The sequence below is a fragment of the Poecilia mexicana genome, unplaced genomic scaffold (assembly GCF_051168715.1).
Source record: "Poecilia mexicana isolate PSO_F unplaced genomic scaffold, ASM5116871v1 scaffold_4, whole genome shotgun sequence".
NCBI classification, from domain to species: Eukaryota; Metazoa; Chordata; class Actinopteri; order Cyprinodontiformes; family Poeciliidae; genus Poecilia; species Poecilia mexicana.
This window is the reverse complement of record NW_028263373.1, coordinates 19,902,526-19,929,687: the sequence shown is the minus strand read 5'-3', so window position 1 is coordinate 19,929,687 and position 27,162 is coordinate 19,902,526. Positions and strand designations below refer to the sequence as shown.

General features: G+C 37.3%; 1 protein-coding gene across 1 annotated transcript in view; it reads left to right on the top strand.

Moving 5' to 3' along the window:
- The window catches only part of gmds (GDP-mannose 4,6-dehydratase), a 164,884-nt gene that overhangs the window by 9,809 nt on the left and 127,913 nt on the right, over positions 1–27,162 (top strand). Inside the window, exons 2-4 of the mRNA XM_014981198.2 lie at positions 1,979–2,023; positions 4,965–5,052; positions 5,561–5,670. Coding sequence (XP_014836684.1) covers positions 1,979–2,023; positions 4,965–5,052; positions 5,561–5,670 — 243 coding nt within the window. The remainder of the gene's footprint in view (positions 1–1,978; positions 2,024–4,964; positions 5,053–5,560; positions 5,671–27,162) is intronic.

The following is a 27,162-nucleotide window of genomic DNA, read 5'->3' as shown; positions in this document are numbered from 1 at the left end:
ATTATGTCTCAGAATTTTGGTCTCTTTTCATACTTTTAGAAAAGCAGAAAAAAACACAAGAAAACAGCAAAGATTGAATCAGTGAAGGTTTAGAAAATAAAGCTACTCTGCAGGGAGAATCTTATAGTGCAATTGTGTCAAACATGAGATGGACAAGTTTCATGTTGTCATTTTTATATAAAGAAGATGGTCGCTGTTTTGTAAGTGCTCTTGGTCACCTTCATGTCTGTCCTGTTTATTGGTACTGGCCCAGTTGGAATGGTGCATATTAATGTAGGCATATGTAATGTCATATGATATTTCTATGGTGAATAATGTCTGTAAGACTGAAAGTGATCATTCAAAGTATTTGCATAAGATTTGCAAAACGTTTTTTGGCACACAGCAAGTAGATGAAGAGTTCTCTGCCTTTTTAGACAAATTTAGTGGGGACTCTGCGGTTTGCATCTGGAATGACAAGATCTACAACAAAGTTTCCTTTAGGTATAAATGCCTGAGAAGTTTTACAGCCACAAGCCACATGAAATGTTTTAGAATATTTTGTATATTTTGATCAAGCTTTGGGCCTTAGCATCTACTGAATCTAGTCAAATTCAGACTAGAAATATTGCTCTTCACGACAACGAGGTCAGTTTCTTCAATACAACATTAGCACGTTGTATTATTTTGAAATCCAAAATAAATAAGTTTGTGAGTTCATGTCTACAACTTTTTGATTTTGTTGGCTTTCTGTACCACCCACAATCTGTTGATTTATTGATTTATTTTTTGTCATCGCTACCTGCTATTTCTTTTCTTTTTTTTTTTTTTTAAACACTCAAGTTGCATTTTTCATGTGTTTGACTGAGTTCAAATCACCTCATCATCTGAAAACTCAATCTCTTGGTAGGTCTCAGGGAAACTTAATTTTAGTCATTTCAAAACAGGACCTCATATAACCCCAAATGTGTTGATGCTTGTCAGAGCTCGGAGCAGATTGTTTTGATCACTCACTTCAGACTTGGACAAGAAGAGAAACACAGGGCTGTTTTGTGATCCACTGTATGCATACGTGTGTGTTTGTCTATGTAGTTGATGAAAGCTACCAATAGATGAATACTATGACTTCTTAGAGTCTTTCAGAGGGTGCAACTGGAAAGTTTGAGCCGGAAAAAAAAAGATGTGGTAAGGCATTTAGACCTTGTTGACAGTGCTTGCTCATGCACAGGTTAGCCAAGAGTTCCAGATTCATGCGGATGCTGCATCTGATCCCATGACTCTCATGACACTGCTGGGCTGTGTCATACAGCTTTCCTAAGGGTCGTTTCCAACACCACTAAAGATGTCATTGTATTTTATTGACCTTTAAATAATTTGGTTTCTAAGTATGTGGAAAAAACAACTGAGTTATGAATTAATTTATGGTCATTTTTTCCCCCCCAAGTACTACGATCCTTTCTGGGCAACATTATGCCACTAAATCTGACTATTGTGTTTCATAATCATCAATAATTTCTTGCACCAACCTAACATAAAAAAAAATAAAAATATGTGTTTAATTTCCACCTGCCCTAGAAAACTGTACTGTGATCATTTTCTTTAAAATTTTTGTTTATATTTTACGGGTTTTTATTAATTTTCATCAAATGAGACAATCATTCAGTAAATAATCTTAGTTAGCAAAAAGAACATTAAGTATTAAAGTACCTAATCGTATTGAAAACTTGCTTCACGCAAAGAAATTATTTTGGGTTTTCATTTATCCTTATCTTTTATCATTTTATTGTGGTTCATGTTTCTGTGAGTTATTAGTTCCTTTCATGCATTTATATGGTTGACATGAGGGCATGATTGCCCTTTGGTCAGTCAAGGGTGAATTGTTGTGTTGTGATGTGCTTTGCATTTATGGTGTTTACTGACTTGTTCAGAGTAATGTACATATGTTACAAATTCTTCTAGTTGTCTGCATTATTCCTAAGTCTTGTGTCTTTCTTTTCAGGATGGTTCCTACCTGGCTGAGTTCCTACTTGCCAAAGGCTATGAGGTGAGAGTGACGGGTCACACGCTGCAACCTTAAAAAGAAACAGATCTTTTTTTCTTCAGTCATTCAGACGTCCTCACAGACGCATTAAAAAAATAAATGTCGATAGTCATGAAAGCCAACATCCACACAGCAACATTCCCTCGATAAGCAGCATCCAGCCACCTCTGTCTGTGGGAACTCCAGGGGGAATGGTGATTTGACAGCTCTTACAGACGCTGGTTCTCTTACACCTCACCCTGATAAGACCCTCCTGTTGGATGAGCTCTTTCACCCCTGACCATGGTGCTTACCCAAGGGTCCCACTAATTCTCAGGAAATTGTTGCTATCATACAGCGTTAAGAGTGACGTCATCAACTTTCATCTGACGCTTGTTGTATTTTTAGGGGTCTTGCAGCAGGGCTGACAAATATTTGCCACTAACAGATTTCTTAAGGGTTCTTTTGCCTTTTTGGTCCCAAACAACTTATGACATCAGGTACAGATAACCTGAGGAAAAATAATGAGGTCAGTCTACTTAAAGAACTGTAGAAAACTCTGAGATGGAACTTGTCTGACAACACGTAGTAGGCTTAAACAAAGTAAACAGAATGGGTCACAACGTTCTTTTTAAGGTTACTGGACTTTAACAACCCACAGTAATAGCCATTATTTATAAAAAGTTAAAACATGAACTGGGTGGAACTTTCCAAGAAGTGAGTGGCCTCCCACAATTACACCAACATCAATGACCCATTCAGGAGGTTACCAAAGAAACTAGAACATCTAAACTACTGCTTGTACACCAGCATGTGCTTCTCTGAATTGGTAAAAATAAAATCCAAATCTGATTGAGCAGCTACTGGCTTGATTGACCAAGCCAATCATGTTCATGCTTACAAAAGGCACTGATGCGTCTGAATTAAGACAATTTTATTAAAGAAGGACAATGCCAAATGGCAGTTATTGCCATCCTGAATGGCACATTGAGTGGTATTGGGGGCAATGACTTTTCATATCAGGCCGCCTAGTTTCAGAAAGCCTTTTTACTAAAAGAATTTTTTTGGCACTAGTGGTCATTATGCAACAGTAATCTGACAGGAAGGAGGCAGAGAGAAGGGAGTAAAATGCGGTAAAGGAACCGAGGTTAGGAGTCGTATTTGGGACGTCCGCGTCTGATTTTGGAACCTCTGAATAAACGGCACCCTCTCTAACCGCTGCGCCATGTCATGCCCCCACAAAGCTTTTTTAAGTTTGCGAGGGTGGCCATTTCTAATAATGGTCATCAGTGTTCCATATGTTCTCCGTTTTCTTTTTTTTCATGGGTCTCACTGTGGTTTACTGAAGTTCCAAAGCCTTAGAAATGACTTTTTAACCCATTGTTTCGTCATCTTTATCTCCTTGAGATTTTTTTAGCATACTTCATGTTAGGGTATTTCAAAGTACTAGTCTGGAAGTAACCAGGATAGTATTTGTTTAGAAGACGGAATGGCTTGCATGTCTTTTCCCATTTGGTAAATGAAACCACACTGGTACTGAAATTTGTTTCATAAGAAACATTTAGATGCAACACAAAAAGGCAGAATATTTTCATAAGTGAATAAATTCAAATGTGTGTAATGATGAGCAAAAACTAGATGAGTTGCATAAAGACTATAACTTGATTAAAGAAACACTGACCTTCATCTTAATCTGCTTTTATATCAATTGCGCCATCTGCTGCCCAGCTCAAGGACAGCAGGCAGGAAGTGGATGAGCTCCAGCTTGAGGGGGTTGACTGATAAGGCGGTGTGGAGGGGGAAAGGGTGGCAATAAAGAGGAGTGCAGAGGCATGCAGGAAGAGCACAGTGAATAAAGGAAGTGAGGTCGGGCCACAGTGTCCTCCCACTAATGGACTCCCATTGGAGCAGGCCCTGTTATCTTCCCTGAGCAGACCTTCCTCATAAACCCCCTATGTGGAGGAAAGATCACAGATCAGACGGCAACAACTAAACACCGAGCTGAAGTTCTATCAGTATTTTCTAATGTAGATTATTTACTGTTTGAGAAAACTTCTTGAAATTAAAGCTAAGCTGAATGAAGCAAAGTAAACAAGCTTATTCTATTTCTCAGCTTTTCATACTCGTGTGACATTTTTCTTTAAAAAGCAAGCAAGATGTCTGGCTTTATAGAAACAAATCTTATTTAGGAGAGCAGTTTAAAGAAATTATAATTTTTACCAGGTTTTGGAGGAATCTGTCTCTCCATTACAGGGCAGGCTGACACTGGTTGTGGCAAACTTTTTTTTTTTTAGGCAACTAGCACCAAAGTTAGGTGCAGCCACATTTTGACAGCATCATAAGTAACATCCTGGCTTTACAGTTCTACTTAAAAAAAAACAAAAAAAAAAAAAAACAAAAAAACAAAAAACTACTGTCTATAAAGGCACTATTGATTTGTAAATGATTAAATAAGTATACATTTAAATTTAAGGTTCTTCATTTGAAACTAAATTGTACAACACGGGTTAATTACTTAGATAAGTGCTAAAAGTGCTTCAATGACCTAAAATTGAAATTCTAAAGCCTCTGAAGACAAATAAAATGACAAAATAAAATAAAATACAAACTAAGATGTCTTTAGGGCTAAACAAGCCCAGAAGAAAAACTCTAAGATTAAGAAATGGTAACATCCGAAAAGGTTGCTTGATTGGTCCCATATTTTCTATGGTTAACATTTACATTTCTATGGTTTACAGAATAACTTGTATAAAATGAAGAAATTGTATTTACTAGTTGTGTCTTAGATCACATAATTAAGTCAGTTCATAGATATCAATTGATGAAAAAATTGTGACGAAAATATGTAACTCGTTAGGGAGTGTAACTGTGTAAGTAATAATAAAAAGTAAAAAAAAAATACTCCATATGAATAAGCCCACCAAATCTTTGCAGTTTCAGTCCTATCTGTTCTCTTTTTCCTCAGGTTCATGGTATTTTGCGGCGTTCCAGCTCCTTCAACACAGGTCGGATTGAGCATCTTTACCAAAACCCACAGACGCATACGGAGGGCAGTGAGTATTCTGTTTTGTTTCTAATTTTTCTTCGATGAAAACTTGTGTATTGTCAGATGAAATAGCAACGCTGATCTATAAAACTCAACTTCTGCACTATTGGTCGCAGTTGTAAACCAGTTAGCACCAATTTATGAACAACTGTTAAACATAAAATTAAAAAAAAAAATTTATATACAAGTTTCAACAAAATGTATATTTACCCCATTTGAATGTATGCTTTATCCACACATGAAAATCATTTCAGTAATTCTTTTAGCAAAAATGTTTTAAAATGATTGTTTTTGTGAAATTAGACTGACCAACAAGTCATTTTTTCTGATTATGGTCATTTTCTGATCCATTTAAAACAGCACTGAAGGGTTTTACTCTTGAGTTTTAAATGATTCTAAGATATTAATGAAGATACATTTATAAAATATTCAAAATAGCATGTCCATACACCTTATAATAATAATAATAATAATAATAATAATAATAAAAACACATGTATGCTACTCTTTTTAAGACATGAAACTCCATTATGGTGACCTGACTGACAGCACCTGTCTGGTGAAAATCATCAATGAGGTGAAGCCCACAGAAATCTACAACCTGGGTGCTCAGAGCCATGTCAAGGTAGCGTGATCTCAGAAACATACCTCCTGTCATCTCATGTGGCTTTATACAGAAATAAAATGTCTGGTATTTTCATTATGGCACTGTAATCCCTCTAATGTCATTTGTGTGTTTAGAAAAGTGAGTCAGGGAACAAATGGCTGATGAGATATCGCCGATGATGGGATTTGGAAAAATACTTTTCTCAAACTCAATTTGGAAAGATGAAGGTGTTCCAGAAAATTTAAAACATGGTTTGGAGGGTCTAACGTAAAACTTGAACCGACATTGTGCTGTTGATGGATTGGTTTGTTAATCAAACCACAGCATTTATGCTGCATTTCAAGCGAAATGTGACACCAATGGTACATAAATCATACCACCAAAATAGTTAAGAAAAAAGTGAAAGAATGTTTTCCAGATGTTTTTTTTTTTTTCAAATACAGAGATTGACATTATAATAAACATTTCTTCTTCTCTGGGGAGCTAGCATCTGAAATGCAAAAAACCTCTGAAGGCTGGTGGGACAGGAAGTAAAATGTTCTTGAATGGGTCAGTCTGTATAACAGTGTTGTCTTTGTCTGTAAGCCTCACAGGGATCACAGATGATCCGCCTATGTCCCCTAGTGATCTAATTCAGAGTCTCCACACAGAACTGATCTTCATTTATCTTTTTGGAGCAGCCAGGAGCTGACTCAGACCATTCATAAAACGCAAAGAGCCATTTCTCGTAATGTAAGCTTGAAACTTTGAGAAATAGCTGTTCTTTATTTAAAATTCAACCTGAGTCTAAATTTAGACATTGCATTTTGTAAACCACAGTATAACTGGAAGAGCCCAGTCAGCTGGCAAATAGCTAAGTTGTGGTATCATTCCTCTTTCTTGGTTTGGAGTTATAAAAAAATAATGACCTGTTAAAAAAATAAATACAAATTACTGCTTGCTCTGACATTTCCCTTGCTTTCTGCTTTGGCTCGTATAAGCTAACTCTAAAATATGTTACGATGCTGGAGTTTTAGCTGATTGTTTGATGATGGCAGCAGTTTTCTTCTGGCTACAGTTTGTTTATATTGATGATAGCTTTGACTTGAAGGCAGAAGTCTGTTTAGTACCTGATTGGAAGCTACCATCATTGAAAAATGGTTACATAGTCTCTACATTCTTTTCTCAGAGAGATTTCGAATCAGATTTTTTTTGACTAAATTATATCAGTGATAACAGGTACAAATAATTTATATAGTATTAATGTATTTCCTAGTATTATAATAGTTTTAATGTCCCATACTTTTTGATATAAGGCAGTACAACATTGTAGCAGAGATTTCTGGTTGGAGGACTGAAAGCTGATTTATTTTTATTTCACAAACTTAAAGGCTACATGTCAATCGGTTGTTTTCCAAGTCCAAATGGGCCTAATCCCCAAAATTAAGATGACTTCAAATGACTTTTATTCCCTTAAATTTAACTGAAAGAAAAAAAAAAGTTAACAAATTTGTATGAGGATGGTGAAACACGTGGGGAACAAAATCAATTCATTTCCACCTGTTCACATCCTTGTTAATGCAAATTGTGCATTCACATTTTTGTTTTCAAGATGTTAAGCAAGAAAATAACAATAATAATAAGATGTCGGTGAATTTAAAGGAAGAGAAAAAGCGAATAGGACAGAATGAGATGGGAGAGAATGGATGACTCTGCTCACCACATCCTTTGTGGTAAAAGGACAAGACTGTTCTTTCACCTCCCACATCCTTGGGCCACACACAGAAACAGGCCAGAAAATCCCCGTAACCTGTACAAGGTTTTCATTTTTATTTGTGTCCTCACAAAGAAACCCTGCTCTGGTTTTGTTCTTGCCACGGTGCCCATTTCCGAACAGCCCAGCCTGCTAGATTACTGACAGAAGTGGCGTCTTGCATATTCCACACAGCAGCTACTCGGCATCTTTCTGTCTCATTCCCACCAGTGCTCTGCCTTACGGGGAATCCTTCCTGATTCCTTTTAGCTTAAGCCTCTTTTCTGCTTTGACGTAGGACGTGTGGGTGCTGGTTTCCGCTAAAGAGGGTCATTATCAGCAACAGAATTGAAGTTGTTTTCTAATTTTGCATGGGTGGAGGTGGACAGGGAATAGTTGAACCAACTGTAGAGTACATGAGAGACAACCAGCTGTAGTATCCTCCAACTACAACAGAAAGGCCTTTTGTACTTTTTCCTTTACTCTGGAAAGAAGTTTGATCTTTGTGCTTGGGAGTGATTCCCAGTTCGGAAATCTATGTATTTTTATACCTACATGAGAGACAGGCTTACTATTTTACAGTCTACTATGATTTCAACTACTTACTCTGGGCAGTGTTTGTTTCACATTAAAAAGAATAATCATTTCCAAGTAGAACATTTATTCCTTCAGAATAATGCAAACCATGCAATGGAAACTACCATAGAGATGGGATTCTTAAAATCCCGTCTCAAATTAATTTGGGTTATTTTCATCATGCAAACTACTCATTTAAAGGATTTTACAAGAGAGTAATGTCCAATTATAAGCTCCTGTTTTATAGAAACAATATAATCACACAGTCAGATTCAAATCCTGTTATTTATTGTACAATTAGGTGTGCCTTTCCATTTCTGATGGCTTCTTCCAGCGGGATAATGCACTGTGGCCCAGGTTCAAATCGTCTGGAACTAGTTTGACATTTTTTTTAATGTTATTTTATAAAATGTTTTTATTAAACCTTTATTCAATCGGATAAAAAAAAACAGTACTGTGAATTTACCATACTCCAATGATCTCCCCAGTTACTAAATGTCAACCCAAAATACCACCGTTAGGATATGCTGGAACAGAAGATTGGCATCATGGATTTATCAACAAATCTGCAGCAATTATGTACCAAAATTTTAAAGGAAATTTGTTGGAAATATCTAGTTGGTCTAAGCTCAGTGTACCCATCATGCTGTGGTAAGAATACAACAGAGTGCTGAAAGTTAAAGGTAAAAAATACTTCAGACTAAACAGCACTGAGTTTGAGGGTGTTGGACAGGAGGCTTACACTTAATGACATAGGTATAATGAAAGGAAATGTGTCTCTTTAAACAAAATGTTCAGATGAGGTAAGACAAAAGGAAACAACAGTCACAGCAACAGATGATGAATTTATGTTTGAGAACAAAGTATTCTGGTAATTGCACTCCTGAAATATGCATGAGGAACATTCTTAAATGGGGAAGTGCTCTTGCTAATGTGTTGTGCATCTGAAGGTTCAGAGCAATCCTTTTGTGCTGTCCAAGTGATGCGCTTCACAGGAAGGGCACGAACAAAACCCCTGTTGCCGTCTACACACAATTTTTTCCCACCTGCAGCTGTCACAGCAGACACAACAGGAGACTGTCTGAATTATTAACACACAAACAAAGTGACACAACTGAGGGCCACTCGGCTTTTAGGGAATATGTATATTATGCCAAAAGAAATAGGTTTGCTCAGGGAATGGGAATGAGAACACGAAAAAAAAAAGACGCCTTAAATTTTTAAGAGCTCGGAACTGAATGGGCAATGTTAGAGACTTGGGTGCAAGTTTTTAGGGTCTTATGTTTGGTGAGTTTTGAAGACAAAGAACTGATCAAACCAAGGAGACAGACTTCTTATCTTCTGTATCCAACTGGATGTGAATAACTACTTAAAGTGGATTACTATCATCCCATTATCTATATGGAGAATTCTTTCTCTTGGTTACTGTTTGGACTTTCCCCCATCAGGGTTTGAAAGAGGCTTCCGTGTCAGAGAAACACACAAGATTTAACACCCAGTTTCCCAATAAAGTCTGGCCTGTTTGTTCGCTGTCGATATGTTTGTTGGCCTGTTTGCATTACAACCTGCCGGTTTTTCTTGAACATGAGGAACACAGAATGGAAAAGAAATGGGACTGAATTGAGTTGAGCTGAACTGAACTGAGCTGAATGCAACTGAATGGGATGTACTTTAGTAGGCGGTAGTTGAATTTAACTGAGTAGAAAATCATTGAATTAAGTGAAATTGAATGTAGTGGAACTGAATAGGAGTGAATTGACGGAAGAGGATTGAATGCAACTGTGTAGACTAGAATCGGGAACAATGGAAATGAATTGAACTGAATAGAGTTAAGTGGACTACAGTTGTGTTAACTGGAAAATAATGAAGCAGAAGTTAACTGAATAGGATACGGTGGAAATAAATAGAACTGCACTGAACTGAATGGAATTTAGTGGGATGGAATTGAATACAATGGGATTCATTTGGAAAATAATTTGCTTCACAAGTGTCTGGAAGCCTGTGCCCAGTCTCTAATTTTAATGGGTTAGACCTACATAAAAGAAAGCCTCTTCGGCCTCGATGGACTTGAGAGTGAACTTGGCTTTTGGGGAATAGTCGAATGTGCCAAAAGAAATAGGTCTGCTTAGGGAATGCTATGCAGTTGTTTTGTGGGTCAGATATGTTGCTCCACTCATGAGTCAGACCTTTTTTCTGTTTTTTTTTTTTTTTAGATGTTGTAACACATGGAAAGATGTAGTGGGAGAAAAGATAAAGGGAAACAGGAAGAACGGAGAGGGAGTTTTCTGAGGTCTGTTAACTAAATATACGGAGTCAATAAATAGTATCACAAAGCTATATGTGATTGCATCTGTGTCTTAAATCAAACCCCAAATATTCCACTTCAGCTGTCTTCCTTTGAGTTGTCTCCTACATCGAAGCCAAAATAAACTGCAGATGCAGTTTCACTTTGTTGATTTATAGATGGCACTAGTGAGCCACTCCAGCTCCTTTGTGGCTTTAAGTCATGGCTTTTATCAGCAATAAAACAAATGTGTGAGAATGAAATGTTCTCTAATGTGCTCCTCTGGCATCACAGTTACTTCAATTAATTATTTTCATTTTTGAAATGTCATCAATAAAATCATAAAGGAAGGGAAAATACTTGTTTTGATGGAGGACTATTGTGAGTAACACCAACATGTTAAATATCCAAAGAGATATTTTCCTTTCATTGCCTTTAATTATGATCGTAAAATAAAAAAAACATAAAAAAAATTATACAGGGAAGATAAATGTGATGGGAAATGGCAAAGACAGCAGTTTACAAAATAATGCTACCTTTGATATATCTTCTCCTTTTTGCTGTTCTTAACTTTTTATTATACTACACATTTCTCATTTTCAATTTTATACTACAACTTCAGCAATAGATGGATGACAAAGATAAAATTGTGCTCTATTTCTTGCATTTTCACCTTCTTGGCTAAAATACATGAAGTTATAGGTTCTTACAGATGTAAAACATAATTATCTAGAATTGAAGTTCTATCTAAAGATTTAGTTGTTGATACAAAGTCTTAGACTTGTAAAAGTTGTTTTTATTTTATTTTTTTTTCATAACAGATTTTTTTTTTGTGAAAATCACTACAGAGCCAACTGGTCACTTCTTCACACACATCTTCTGTGAGGGTAAATGTCAGTTATTGTTAAATTGTTAAATTGAATTGAAATTAGTCAAAAATGAAATACTGAGACATCTAAAGTGTAAACAGAGTTAACCAAATATTCTGGTTGCAAAATGAACTCATGCTTTTACATCATGTACTTTATCCTTTTTATCTGGATTTTTGTTTTAAAGTTTTGTGCTCAGTTATTTACTAAAATTTTTATCTACATGGTGAGTGATTGACAGTGGCCCTCGTCGTGTTTGTTGTTACGAGGCTTACAACAATTAACACGCACAAAGCTGGAATAGTTTGTGTTGATTAGTTTGGTTTGTGTGAGTTGAGCACTGAGGTGAGAAGTCTGTAACCAGGAATTACACTAAATATTTATTAAGCTCATCAATCTTGCTGCGCTTGTTGCTATGTCCTCGAGGGAAACATTAGGCAGTAATCGACCTTGAAGATCCAGATTTGATCTTCTTTAATAATTTATCAGAAGCCGTTGATGTTGTGTGTTTTCTTTTGGAATCTTCTTCAGTTAATTCTAAGTAATTTGCCTTGAGAGAACATATTGCTGTATGTTGTTTTTCTTCTGGATAATTACACAAGGAGTCTCAGATTTGATGGCCTCAGATCTTTATCAAATCTGCAAGCAATTGTCTAAATATGTAGTTACATAAGGGAGGTTGTTATTATGCCAAAACAAATAATGCTCTAAATTGAAGACGCGGTCAAAATTGTTTTTGAAACTATGTTTAAGTAAAAAAACTACATTAAACAAAACAATAAGGCATAATACTACGTGTAATGATTTTTACATGACATTTGTAACATAGTAAAATTAACAGACAATTCTATTGGTGTCTGCTGGTTGATTTAGGGCTGCATGATATCAGGAAAACTTGCAATTACAACACAGTTGTTGAAACTTATATTATAGATTTAAGATTAATTTACATTTCTTTTCCTTTTTTGCCATAACATTTATTTCCTTAAAATTGCTGTCAGCCATAGCATCTCAAACACTAAAAATATATATAAGACTTGAACATCGTGGACAGTTGGAGGCCATCCAATTGGGTGAATACATTTTTGACATGCAGAGTGGGTATGGATGAGTCTTAAAATATGACATCCATCCATATTTTATGCAATATTGCATTCAAACAGTCCATTGCAGTTGCTATATTGTAAACATTATTGCTTTTAGGTATCATTTGTCATGCTTTTATAAAAGCAAAAACAAAAGATTTTGTTTTTTATGAGAATAAACAACAAAAACAGTGACGATATACATCACAAAATTTTCAGTTCATTTGTTACCATCCTTTTCTCTGAAGGAAGACGATTTACTCTTGCTAACACTATAGCCACCAAAAAAAACAAAAAAAACCCAAAAAACTGGGTGACTGTGGCTCTATGGGAAGAGTAGTCTGAAAGTTTAGGCTTAATTTCAGCTTCCTCCTGCCGCATGTTGATGTTTCCCTGGGCAAGGAACCTTACAAAAAATGCTTAACAATATACAAATCCGTGTATGACTGTGTGCATTTGTGAGTGCGATTGAGTAAATGTGTCTCTTTTTACCATCAGCTCTTTTTCCATCCACTGTGGGTACGTTCATAAATGCACGTCTACATAAAGGGTTAAACCTCAGTCAGTATTTGAGAGACAGGAAACATCTTGGAGAAGTCGACTGCTCATCACAGGACCAAAATAGACAGTTTTAATGAAACTGGATTTAAATGTGGGACTTTAAAGTCACCAGCTATCTTAACTTTGATATTTCTGGACTATGTGTGGACACCAAAGTACTTTGAGGGAAGCATTCACAGAACATTCATGCAAACTCCACACAGAAAGGCTCCATAACATAGATTCGAGCCAAACACCTACCTGTGATGACATTCTGTATCAGCCACACCTGTGCTAATATAGTATCAATATCAGATAAGATCGGTTTTTATCAGTGCATAGGTACACCTGTGATAGAAGTACTTGTGTAAAGTCGGTGCCGTTCTGGTTTACACAAAGAGCACAAACATACTCAGCTCAGTTGACTTTAAGCTTTATTTTGTGTACCAAAGGATTTCAGTAACAGACTTAGCAACTTTATGCTCACAAACAAAAGCTTTGTCAAGACGCATTGCCTTTGTATATGGTGTTTGTACTAGTTTGTCTCGGTAGTGACAGTCAGGCAGCACCCACTCATTATTATGGTTTCTCTGAGAGAAATCAGTCTCTTGTCTTCGGTTGCAGACTCTTAATTACACCATATTACCAAACACCCACATCGGCCCTGACAGACAGCGAGAAGATGCAGCCTCGCTCAATCCCTCCATAAGTGACATAAGCTCATTACTCACAGTAAACATTGTTGTTAATCTGTGAACACAAGTCCTGACTGCTGCTGCCCTCTCTGCTGCATGCTCACACCCTCACAGATGATACACACACACACACACACACACACACACACACACACACACACACTTCCCCTGCCGATGGCGTGTTGGGGCAATTCAGCCATCACGTTTGGTGGTTTTCTAACCCAGACAGACCCTCGGTTAGATTCAAAGCTTTACTGTTCCTAACTGATTTTTTTTAAAAAAAAGGAAAATTATGTTAACAGGTGATACTCTCTTAAGTGGGGTTGTTCTTGTTATTTAACAAGCTCTAAATTCCCTATTGAAGACATTTTGTGTCAAGAGGCAGTTTGTATTTCTGACTTCAGTCGAAAGTGTTTGTGGTGTCTACATGTTGGTCCATGCTTAAGAGCTTGTCTGTTGGGTAATTTAAGGGTTGCTAGCAACTTGCAAAATCTTGATGTAATGAGCTATGATCTCACTCATTTGAATGCTGTGGAATGATGATCCTGGAAGCAAAACAACCATAGAGCAGAGGCGATGTTTGCGATGAGGACAGAGATGAGAGTTTAATGGGTAGATGAGTTATGACATTAGATTCTAATCTTTATATTTGTAATTGTTTTAGCCTCTCATTTAATAAAAGTAGTTTGGAATTTCTTATCAATGTGTGTGTGTGCAGAGTGCTGTTTTTACCTGTGTGTACTCATTAAAGTTTTAAATCAGGCTGTCATGTTTTTTATGAGCCGCTCCTACCCTTGTCTCTTGTCAACCAAACAAACAAACTTTTATTCTCAGAGAGAGCAGGATCTTCAGGTGCAATATGCTTAGAGCGCAGCGGCTCAACGACATTCACATTTTGTTGATTTACATGAATCTGTGATTACCCTGACAATTATGGATAATGCAAGATAAATAAAAATAAAGGTCAGAACACCTATTTAAAGTTAATTTCAGTTAATGGTCAGCGTATTTACTGTGATAGTAAGATTCTCCGGAATTAACATGTTCTTAACTCAGTTTTTAACCATCAAATATTGTGCAAATGTATATTTGAAAATATTATTTTTCTCATATTTAGACCTTTTTTTAGTGCCAGAAGTTTATGGAATTGGCTTGATATAAATAAATAATAATAATAATAATAATAAAAAAAAAACATATATACATGCTTTACTTTGCTCATGACCTTTATTACATTATGTCTGTGACCAAATTTTTTCTCTCTCTCTCTTTCTCTGTCATAAGGTGAGTGTTTGGCCACACACAGATGCTGCCGGTGCCTTTGGTCCAGCAGTGTACTCTTGCCAGACATATGAGTGGCAAATGGCAAAAAGATCATTAATCAAACTCTCAGCACGTGTTCATTGTTTCCTTCGGCCTTCCTGCCTTGGCTTCTTTCTCCTCAATTTTTCCAGCTCTGCTTCAGTGGAAAATATAGAGGTTCTTTCGTTTAACTTGTCAGGATATTTCAGAGCTCTAAGAAATGTTATTTGTTTATTCAGGTGGGACAATTAAGATGTTTTCTTTTTTCTTTTACTTCTAAATGACTGTTAAAAACTCACAATTGTCTTTTAATTGCCTTTGAAAACTTGAGTGCTCGTTTCCAAGCGGAGTCATTAATTCACACATTGAGTGCTTCGCGTGTCCTCACAAAAGGTGGAACAGGTGTGCTAGTCCTCCTGAAATCTGTCTGTTACCCTTTGCCTTCGGGGATGCTGTAGAATGACTGGTTGGATCATAAAATCTCCCCATTGTCATCATTAACGTCTGTATCATCAGGAGTGACAAGAAACATCTCTGGCACTGTGAGAATCTAATCGCAAACTGAGATAAATGAGGTTGTCTCTGTTATTTATGGTGGCTGATTCTGTCACTGTGAAAGAGGGGTTTTCGGTTTTCCACAGAACCATCGATCATTTGCGCTGGCGTCTGGTGGGGCAAGTTATTCTGATGGACGGACAGGCTGAGGCAGATGAGTACTGAACTGTCAGGAGGCCTCCGACCTCCAACTGTTTACTTAAAGCCTGGAACCTCTTGGCACCGTACGAGCTAATTACACAGACAGATTCCTGTAATTGTTTTTGGTTTAGTGCAACGTGGTTTCCTCATCGTTATTGGAAAAAAGTAAGCCAACAGTGCTGCAATTAATTAAATTATCTCGAGGTTATCTTGATAGTGATAGTGACAGCTGTTGATAAGTGAAGTATGCATATCAGTATTAAGGTGTTCAAGCTCAGGGTTCCACCCAGAAAGCTTGTTAAACCCAGTGATAGATGCACCAAGGCAGACCTGCAGTGGCCCCACCGCGTTTTTGTGTTGAAATATGTTAAAACATAATCAGTTCTAATAGACAAGACATTTTCTCAGTCGCTGATCTGCACTGTCGTCAACTTAATGGTACAAGGAAAACATAGATTGTTTCAACAATAAAATGTCAGGTTTTTATACAAAAAAAAAAATTGTTGTTCAACCAGTATAATTTTCAAGTTTGTACAATAGGTTTTCAGGTGACTACCATATCAATATTGAAAGAACTTTAATAGCTTTATTATAGCATAGTCAATTTGTATAATGTAGCAACATACTATATTGTTCAAAGATGAAGGGTATGTTATTAGAACACAGTTTTCAAAGCATAATGTGATATAGGATAATGAGGTTTGCTGAACCTCCACAAATTTTCACATTTCAGGGTGTTACTTCCCATATTTTGTATAAAATGTGGGATTGATACCCATATTTTACAATAAGTAATACCAATTGTATTATTAATATAATTGGTATTGTATCATTAATACTATTGGTCTTAATAAGTAATTGCTAAGTAAATACCAATTGATTTTCAGGCAGTTTAGTTAGTTCATCAGTTTATCACTCAGTTCAGCTTTAGATTTTGAATGTGGCAGAATACAAGACAGTACAGCTGAGTCAGGCATGTGCAGAAAATCATTTAGTTCAAAAATACCCCACAGCTGTTTTCTTTACAAAGAAACCATGGCAGGCCCCTTCTGAAGCGTGTAAACGGCTGTGGAAAGTGCCCACTTTGCAGATGGCTCGTCACAGACATGCTCAAACTGCAGTAAGTGACCCTGAGCTAGGTCTGATATGCCGTGTGTCCTAAAGACGGTCATTTCGAAGAGAGGTGGGTTCGTGAGTTGGCGATTGGTGGCATCTACCAGAAAACTGAACGTGATTAGTCAGGATCACTTGTTCTCCTCCGTTTGCGTTCAGTGTGAGCAAACTCCAAAGAAAACACTCCGATGTTTTCTTTACTTTTCTTTGCTCTCTTCATGCTGTCTCTTTTACACAACAGCATACACACACACACACACCCACACACACACACACACACACACACCCACACACACACACACACACGTAATCAGAGTACTCAGAACTGAACATGAAATAGCACAGGGAGGAGTGGACCTCTCCATGTTTTATTTTTGTGTGAGAACTTGTGGAGGTTGCATTTTTCGGTCTCTCTGCGTAACATCTGTTTTCCTTTTTTTTTTTTTTTTTGGACATCTTTGAACTTTGTCACAATGTAGCAAAGGGTTTGAGCCCTCTGACATTTCCAGCACTTTGAGCATCCTTTCATTTAATTGAACACATAATGAGGAAGAAAACAAAAGAACTGGCCAGGGCAGGGATCACGCTTTTCCTCTGAGGAGGGTAGTCATTTCGATTCAACCACCTGGAAATTTAAATGTTCCCATGATAAATCTTTCCAGCATCCCAGTGCCACTATGTGGTTATATCAGCTTTGGCATGAAGCTGAGCTAGCAATCTCAGCTCGGACTGTTTATAGATGTGTGGTCAGCCCAGACCACCACAGCAAATAGTTTACAATAATATTCTCCAAGTGATGCCTGTTGTAATAAAAGTGTCTCGCCTGGTGCAGCAAAACCAACGTGTTGTGCTGATCTTATTATTCTCAAATTAAAGTGTCGTGCTCCGGGCAGCAGGGCTATAAACTGTGGAACTTCAATAAAACCAAATTCCCCCCTTGCCAGTTGATTCCCTGCCATCGAACACTCGTGTAAAATGTATGTGTATTCGAAAGAGAGCTAGCTCAGCATGTTGAGACATTTTGTTTGCACATAAATTTATTTCAGTTAACTGTTTATTGGTTGTATAAAAGCCACAATTCTGACCTCGAATTGCATTTTAATGACATTTAAGTATGCTGTTCCAAGTCAAGTAACATGACAACTGTGTCTATTAACGGCAAAGTTTTGGATTTTAATCAGCTGGGGCGTGGTTAAAGAGCAAAGTAGAAAGATTATAAACGTATGATATGCAGCTTAGCTAATTAAAAAATGTTGAGACTTGACATTTTACCTTGCCTATGGTATGGCACATTGATGGAATTAATTATATATGGGGGAATCACTTGTGGAGGTTAAATCCTCATCGTCATTTTATAATAACATACAATAATTACAAATATATTGGCTACATCTTAATTTTTTTAAGGTAATTCAAACATTTTTCCTAATATTTTTGACTAGCTAATTATAGTAAATTTGACATTTAATCACATTTTGATCAAATGTCACAACCATGCAAAGACTAATAGTTAGATGTGCAAGAAAGTGACAAATAAAAAAAAATCCCAAATTTCAAATTGAAAAACTTAAGACTGAAAAATGTTTTTTCACCCAACCATTAACAATTTCTTTTAATTTTGTTGGGGGTATTTGTTTGAGATAATGAACTCTGTTACAGTAAATTACTTTTTTTTTCTGTTTACTGTTTTTTTCTGTTTACCATAAATATAGAATTTTACATATTTAATAGTTATCTTTAAATATGTTTTTAAAGGTTTAAAAAAACTTTCTTAGCCTTTAGGATATTAATAAGTGGTATATAACTGCATCTAGTGTGTTTTAGTGTCTGATTAAAACAAAAAAAAAAAGGTTGGAAATGGGTACTTTGTTTTTGCCAAGTTACATGATGTCCAGGAAAATGTAGTCATTTGAAGAAAGCAATTGTGATCAGAGCTGGGAATGTCAAAGCATTTGTGAGGTCCATCCTCGGCGTGAGCCTCCACAGCTGCCGATGCCTGCCAGTTCAGAGAGGTCTGGCTCTCCGTCTTTTGTTTCCGTGGATTGTGTTGTAACTTGTATCGTTTTGGAAGCTGAGCCCTCGGACGGGGAGCCGGGGGGAACATCTCGGGGCCAGATGTTTCTCTCTTTCTCTGCTCTTCTTTGACATGTCTTCATTCAGTGTGCATATATAGACCCTGCTTAGGTTTAGGAGACATGAAGGCATTACTAGAGTGTCAGTCACCACCTCGCTGCCCTTGGGGAGATCTACAGGAACACTCACATGCTGTTACATGGAGCGGCTATAGGTAACTGCAGTGCAGTCTTCGCGGTTATACTCGGTTCTTCTCTCACTTATTGGCTTTGACGGGTGGGTTAAGTAAGAAAATATGCCCCACCAAAACCACACAAGAAGACTCAGCACTACTGCTCCTTATTCTACAGATTAATGGATCTTACTGCAGATAGTTCTGTATTTGGTTTAATTTAAAATTACTAGTGTTAAAACCTTTAGAAATGAGCCATCAGTTTAATGTTTATACTGTCTTAGTTTGGTTCTGAGACAACCTTAGTCTTTACAATAAAAGGAGAGATGTATCTAGAAATACTAGTTGACCACTTAAATGTTTCTCAGGGGTTGAAAAAACACAAATGTGGCTTTGGAAGCCAACTGAAGAATTTATTTATTGCTTTTGTAGGTTGTAAACAGAAATGGGTGTTTCTGGGAAGTCTTATCATATGTGCACAGCCACACCATATAAATATCCCAGGAATTATACCCTCCGTCACAAAGTTTAACGGTTTATCATCAGAACTATTGACACAAAATAAACCTTTAACATTTAGGTGTCTGTTAAATGCATTATTTTACAGTCTAAAGGCCAATTTACACTCTAACTTCATGGCTGGCTTTGAAGTAGAAGTAACAACATAATTGGACGTGTGTTATGTTTATTTTAGGAAGCCTCACTTTGAAACAAATAATTGCGAACATGTCAAATATTTAAAATTCAAATTTTTAGTATTAAAACAATAAAAACAGTTCATGGGCATGTACGTCATGTACATATTTGACAGTGTTTGTTCCAGGAAGAAATGATTATGCAGCAATGAACTGCAATAATATCTAAAGACACAAATTAGGTTCAGAATTTTAAATTTATTGGCGACTTTGACCAAACCATAGAGAATGAAAAATATGCATGCAGGCTTAAATAGAAACAAACACTTTTCAACAGAATGACACCTTGAAGACACTTATATTCAGTCATCATGATTTATTGGAGGTAGTGGTTCATCTTTGCCAGCATAAATATGAGATGTTTGGAGGCTCTAGTTTCATTCATAATTATAAGAAAATGAGGAAGTCTCGGGAACTTGTGGAAAGGGAAAGTTATGCTGCGTCTTGTACAAGGTGAAGGGGGAAAAGAAAGAACATTATCTTAATTCCTAGGCACAACTTAGCGTTCTGGCAGGAATTTATAAGGCAGGTCAGCATTAGGCTACTGGAATAGACGTTCTATGTTGTTCAAGCCCATGATGAAAACAAGGTGTTTTTGAAATAGGGTCCAAACACTGTGTTTGAAGTTAGAAGTATATTGTGTAAGCACATCTCCCAAACAGAGGTGAGGTGAGGAAAGGTAAGGTAAGGTAAGTTAATTGTATTTATGTAGCACATTTTCAGCAGCAAGGCAATTCAAAGTGCGTTGGAGGATAATATTCAAACTAATTGGTTTGAGTTGAATAATTTCTATACAGGATGGGAAGATTTTTTTCCCCATCTGATTTTTTGTTGTTGTCAAAAAAAACAATGCATTTTTATACTTTGAAAAAAGAATGAGCCAATCTGGAGTAGTTTAGATAAATTGTAGGAAAACATATACATACGTATATGTATGTATTTGTTACAAAATACAAAATAAATTCTACAAAATAATTCTGTTTATAGGATTACATTTTCCTTCACTTTTACATTATTTTACCTAAATTTGAGACCCGACGGCAATTATTTTCTGTCCATTTTCTGGCCATTACTGTATTATATCTTCTCAAACAGCCTATGTAAAGCCTCCACCTTGAGGTGTGATTGTTGTATCTGCAAAGACATTTAAAAATCCTGTCATAACTTAGACGATAATCCCATCCCGAAGGACATTGTTGAAAGAGCTGATGCCGTCAGCGACTGTACATGTCGACTGATTAAACACACTGCACCAAGACCTATTCAGACAATCACAGAGCTTTTACACACTCAGAAAACAGAACAGAAACACTGTAAAAACCATCAACCTCAATGAGCCCGTGATTAACTGACAGGAGTGGCTGCCAGCACAGACTTGGCAGAGCACCAGCGGTGTCACTGTGGTATGTTGTTGTTTGCTTACATGTGTAACCGCACTAAGGAGATAGTCACAGACACAATACTAGCTCTCATTTCTCTGTGAGCATCTGTTGATACTTGCTGCCAGATTGGGAGATGATCCATGACAGCTACGTGACTGGCAGGTCTCTGCAGAATCCCTCAACTGTCATTTTCAGGGGAAGAACATATTCTTTCTTTATGAATTTCAACAACAACTCTTCACCTGAAAGGAAAAAAGGCATGATCACCATGTCTGATAGAGCATTTTACATCAAACAATTCTGATATGTGTGTAGATTTTTTTTTTTTAATTCAGCCAGCCACTTCTAAAGGGTTCGTTCTGACCCTTGTTTGGTTTCTGTGATTCCATCACAGAAACACTCTGAGAACGTATGAAAACTGTCTCTGTGTCTTGTTTTCCTTCAGTCTCAACCAGACAGGATGTGAACACTTAGTGATGAATATGCAGAAAAAGTGTAAAGCATCTCTACAACGGAAGAGATTTCATATGCGAGGCCTTGAATGGCTCTCTGTGTGCAGCAGCACTGTACCCACTCCCATGCGGTAAACAGGTAAGGTGACCCAGGCTGGACAGGTTGCGGTCAGCCTTACCGGGAAAGCGGAGGGTTTAAGAGTTGAGGGTTGTTGTAATTTTGGCTGCTTGGGCGGAAGAGCAGTGTAGAGGTGAGGACAGAGAACTCTGTGAAAACATAATCAAGACCGGACACCAGATATGAGAGTGGACTTGCATTTGCATGAACCGGTTGAGGACCAAAATTTGTTGGAATCACTTTATCAAAGGACTTTTAAATTACGAAACAGATTTTTAACGGACAGTCATGGATGGTGATCCCTCTTCATGCAATACTTTGTTAAAGAAAGGCCTCTTTTAACACTGGCAAACTTTTTAAATGAAGTAGCGCTTGTGTCTTAACATTGCTGTTCAGTCCCTTTCTACTTCCATAGCTGTAAACGAACCACATTGCGTCAGCGTTCCTGAACCATTAGTGTGTGAGATAACAGTCGTGAGATTTTCGTCTTAATTGCTATTTGCTCCTGTTGACTTTTTGAGTCAATGAAATCACAATCATGTACAATATAGAAAGCAAACACAATGAATCATAAATGGATATCATAATAGCCCAAGTTGAACTAAAAGCCTCTTAGAATCAAATTGTCATCAGTTGCTTTGTGAAAGTATCCACAGTCCAGTTTTTAAAAGTATTTTAAGTACAAACTATACAGAGGGTTTGGCAGTGTATTCCACTGCCTGAGTTCAACAGCCTGGAAAGATTGGTCTCGTGGAGTTTTGATAAAATATTGTTTTTCAGTGTTTTTCAATTTGTATTCTGAGACACACCCATCCACCCAATCCTAAGGTCAATTTAGGGAGACCGATATATCTAACATGCTATATTTTTGGGACTGCAGGAGTGGGAGCACACAGACAGAATCCACACTTGTAAAGGAATAACATGCAGACTCCATGCAGGAAGAGTCTAGGCTGGGATTTGCATCAAAGTTCTACTTGCTGCAAAGGAACAGTACTGACAGCAGTGCTACTGTCCAGTCCCAAACTGAAACAAATATGAAATATTTATTTTCACAACCCCAGTGGCATATAGCATGTAGTTCTATATTTGTTAAAAAAAGCCAAACTTTGTGGTCATTTTGTAAAATATGTGTTGAGCCATTAATATGTGTTCTCTGTGCTAAAGTTTGTGTTTTGTTACTGAATCATTCAAGCACAAACATAGGACTATGGTTGCAATTTATAATAGTTGAAGATGGCCTGTTCCTAAAACACATAATTTTTTTTCATATATTTTGCAATGTCAGTAAAAATATGAATATATATATATATATATATATATATATATATATATATATATATATATATATATATATATATATATATATATATATATATATATATATATATAAGAACATTATTTTAAATGAGCAGGAAATATATTTCTAAGGGCAATTCTTGAATATTTTGTTTAGCTGAAGTATGCCTTGACAAAATCAAACCCACTATTACTAAGAAACCTCTATGCGACTAGATCTTCTCCAAGTCTTTTGACAGTACAGTCATTTTGGTTAACTGTGTTCACCAGATCCTAGTATAATTTTTATGTACTCGAGTACAGGTTTCTTGTTTTTTTGTTTTTTTTCATTTTTGACTGGACTAAGCGTTGTCAGACCTTTTACTGAAGGAATGCATATTAGTTTGAACTGTAACTTGAGAGTACATCCCAGGGTCCTCCCTGCTGGAGTTTCTGTGAAAATAATCGAGTTATGTACTTTAGCAAGCAGCTGGATAGCCAGAGGTTGAGTTTGTGGTTTCGCCAGGTTGCTGGTGGATCGTGGGATAGTTTGGGTCAGCAGACTTTCTTCCTACATGTGCTCATGTTGGCTTATCATTTTCCACTTCAGGGGCAGCGCTCTTATAGCCACCTATTTGTGTGGCAGTTTTGCAATAAAGTGAAATACTTCCAAATTTCAAACCGAGGCAACCATCTCCTCATGTTCTCTTTTGGGGATTGCATTGTGGTTGTTTCCCCCTGTCCTTTCCTGAAAATAATCCTGCTACATGTTTCTTTGACACCGTCCTTCCGCTGATATTGGAAAAGCACTGCAGGATAAAGGAATCTGCTGCCATGCATAGCAAAGAAAGGCTTTCCACTGATATCTAAAACTTCAAGCAGAGCACTTCCCCTTCCCGAAAAGCCTTCCTTACCACAGGCCTCCTTCAAAGACCAGCTTCTCAGCAACAGTCCGCCCCGGCATGCCGACCCCTGCTCCTGTGTTCCCGCTCTGGTGAGCGAGGCAGGCGGAGCTGGGCTGGACTTGAACTTAGGCAATTGTCTTCTCCTAAGCTGTCTTTGTGTTTTTGCATGTGCCTTTGTGTGTGCATGCGTCTCCACGTGGATGTGTAAAACCGTGAATCATGAGTTTCTGCTGATGATATGCTGATGGCATTTAAGGCCATGTGACCAACAGAGGGCTACACACAGGGAAGTGTCCACTGTTGGGGTAATAATGCATGAGTAATAGGGCAGTGGTTTCGGAAAAGATTATGTTTAAGCCAGTTGAATGTCAGCAAAGACAAAGTACAGCACCAACCTGTTTGCTTTCTACAATAATTGCATTGGATTAAAGAAAAATACAGCATGAGTAGCAGAATGAAAAGAAATGGCTTTTGTTGGACTATTGAAGCATATTAATAAGAACAGAAGAATGAAGAAGCATCATTCAGAATAATTGTAGCAAATTGTCACAAGAGAATTGATACAAATTGCAGCGTTTCAAATGCCTGGTGTTCCCACCAAACTCTTTTGCATAACGTTTGTATAAAACTCAAATTTCAGGTGGTCAAATAGAGGAAAATTTGTCACCATAATCACTATTTTATAAAATTAGACTAAACATATGTATTTTCTCTCTTTTTTCCCAAATAATCACTGCAGCTACACTCCATTCAGTAGCTTGTAGAAGAAACTTTAACAACAATAACTTGTTAATCCTTATCTGCCTGTTTAGGACGGTTTCACATATTGTGGTGGATACATTTTGGTCACGCTTTAGAGTGTGCTTCTTCACTCCTGCAGACATTAGTGTCTGCACATCTGTCTTAAGACTGCAGCTGTTGAACAGGTGGTCTCGCATTTGACTCATGAGTTGGTATACAGAGGAGTTTGCTGATATTCTTACTGCCGAGTGCTCTGGTTCTGTCACTACAAAAATCAAATCAAATCATAACCCCTACACCACTGTCCTTGGCAGTTTGTATGATATACCTGTGGATGTCTTGTGTTTACCGTTCCTCAGACATGATGTCGTTTGTTATTGCCAAACACCTCCACTTTGCCATCACCTGTTTAAAAGACATTGTTCCAGAGTTGCAGTCCTATGTTGTGCCAATGTTACTAGTTTTGATAAAAGATGCCAACTTTGTCAACCCTTCTAAGCAAGCCATACTTACTTTCAAAATCATGCTGCTATGAGTTTTAACATTTTACATGCTAACTGAGACCCTTTGAAGCTAAAGTTGAACTTTTGGGTTGTTGCTAACATCCTTTGATCTGATATTTGCTGGGATGTCCACTCCTGGGAAGCCTGACAACCATCTCAAATGTTTTCCACTTGTAAAAATTCTCTCTATGGAATGATTGACTTCAGATAGTTTGGCAATTACCGTATAAACGGCTTGAAATAACAAGCAGATGAAATGTCTAAAATCAAACTCATAAAACACGCGGCAGCAATTTGGAAATAATTCGGTACAATCATTTGGAGGTTTTTCTTTTTAATCTATACGCATCAAATACTTGTTTGTGTCTCTGCAATGTTGTCTTCTGACTTGATTCTGTGGCTGGACTGTAACTTTAAGAGTTAGCAATGTTGTGTCAGAGCAGTGTCAAACCTGTAGGCTATCTGAAGCCATTATAATAGAGATAAATGACAGAGATTAAATTTCCATCTCTGCCCAAGCTCCACAACATTATGTTAAGACTGATGACTGGTATTAACGTGGATTACCGGCTGTGTGTGTCTGTCTGTTTATACACTCTGAGCTAATTTTAGCCTTTGTGCAAATATTCTTGTATTTACAGGCCTGTTGCACTTCCTCCACACAGCACACAAACGTTCAGGTCACATGTGAATGTTTCGTAAGTTTGTCTCTATGTGAGCAGAATGAGCTTTAGAAAGCAGAATTTTAATCAATCATTTTTTTTCCTCCCTTAAATTGTACATTTTGTATTTTTAGACAGATCAGAGTGGATTTGGCCAGCCCTCTTTTAAAAGCACAAGTCTGCGTGCTGATCTGTGGGCCTGAACCCGAGTCACCTGTTTTAAGTTGAACAAGAAAGTTTAAGTTTAAGAAAGTTTAAAATTATTTCTTTTTTTTCTCTTCATTTTTTTTTTTGTATTTTAAGAATGCAAAAGTCTGTTGATGTTACAATGAAGTGGCTATTGTTATGCGAGAGAGGAATGAAACAGGAACGTGGAGCGGGAAAGACTGTGAAAGACGTGTGGGAAGGCGTTGAGATAAGAAAGTGCTAATGTCCCTAATTCACTCCAGATGAAAGCTTTTGGGCTGACGGGGCTGGGACGGATGAGAAATGTCGGCCACGCCTACATCACACCATCTTTTAATGAGTCTCCTAATGTTGAGAGATGGGTCGTAACCATAGAAACAAAGAGCACAACACACATGGTCACAAACGTGTTCTCCTCCAAAGTGTAGGTGGTTCATCGGTCTCGTTCAACCGTGCAGCCTTCGCTGTGTTTTTAATTTGTCTTTGCGTCAGCAGTGTCCCAGCCTGAGGAAGCCTGAAAAGGTTTCTGTGTCACAGTTCGATTACATACCCAGGAAATTAGCAAATTAAGCTTAAGCACCAATTTTCAGCTGTTTAACCCTTAATTCTTTATTCTCAGTGTTTTACATTTTGAAAGGACTTTCTTATTAATTTTAAGTAAGAAATTGTGAGCTTTAGAGTGAGAACTGTATTTCTTAAGATGCACATAGATATGTCTAGGTAGATGTCTTTATTGGAACATAACATAAAGTCCCATGTTTACACATTTTTTAAATGGCGCCAACCAGACACCTTTAATGAATCTGAAGGACAGAAGGGAAGGTATTTATAACCATCATGAAACTGCTGGACCGTAACCTGGATCCTGCTTGTTGTCATGTCTACGACGGTCATGCAGCTGTTGAGCTGTTTCTGTCCAGGGGGTCCTGGGCGGACCCGGAGAGGTGTGAGGCTTCCAGAAGGCTGTGTGAGTCTAATGCCACAATTCCCACGGTGTAAAAAAACTGGAGTCTTCAGATGACCTTTTAAAATCAAATTTCATGTTAATTTAAATTCCAGAAAAAAAATATAACACCACAAAACGAGTTATTTAACAATTGGTGCTCTCTAGCAAAAATACTAGTTATTTATTTATTTTGGATGCCAGAAGGCTAAAAAAGTTTTAAAATCTCACTCTAACCCTTAACGTCTGTTTGTCTGTGTAATGAAAATAAAGGTGGAGCCTTGTGCTTCAAAGGTGTCCCATACAAATAAATGTAAGAATGTGGTGAGAATGTGTCCAGTTGACAAAACTATAGAATAAAAGCAGCGAACTGCAACAATAACATCACGGAGCATTTAAGTAGTTTACAAAAAGCAACAGCAGGGCAGAGTTGTGTTTCCACATGGGAAGATTAGGGCCAGGATTTATATCAGTGACTTCCTCTGCTCACAAGGAGGATATTTTTCAA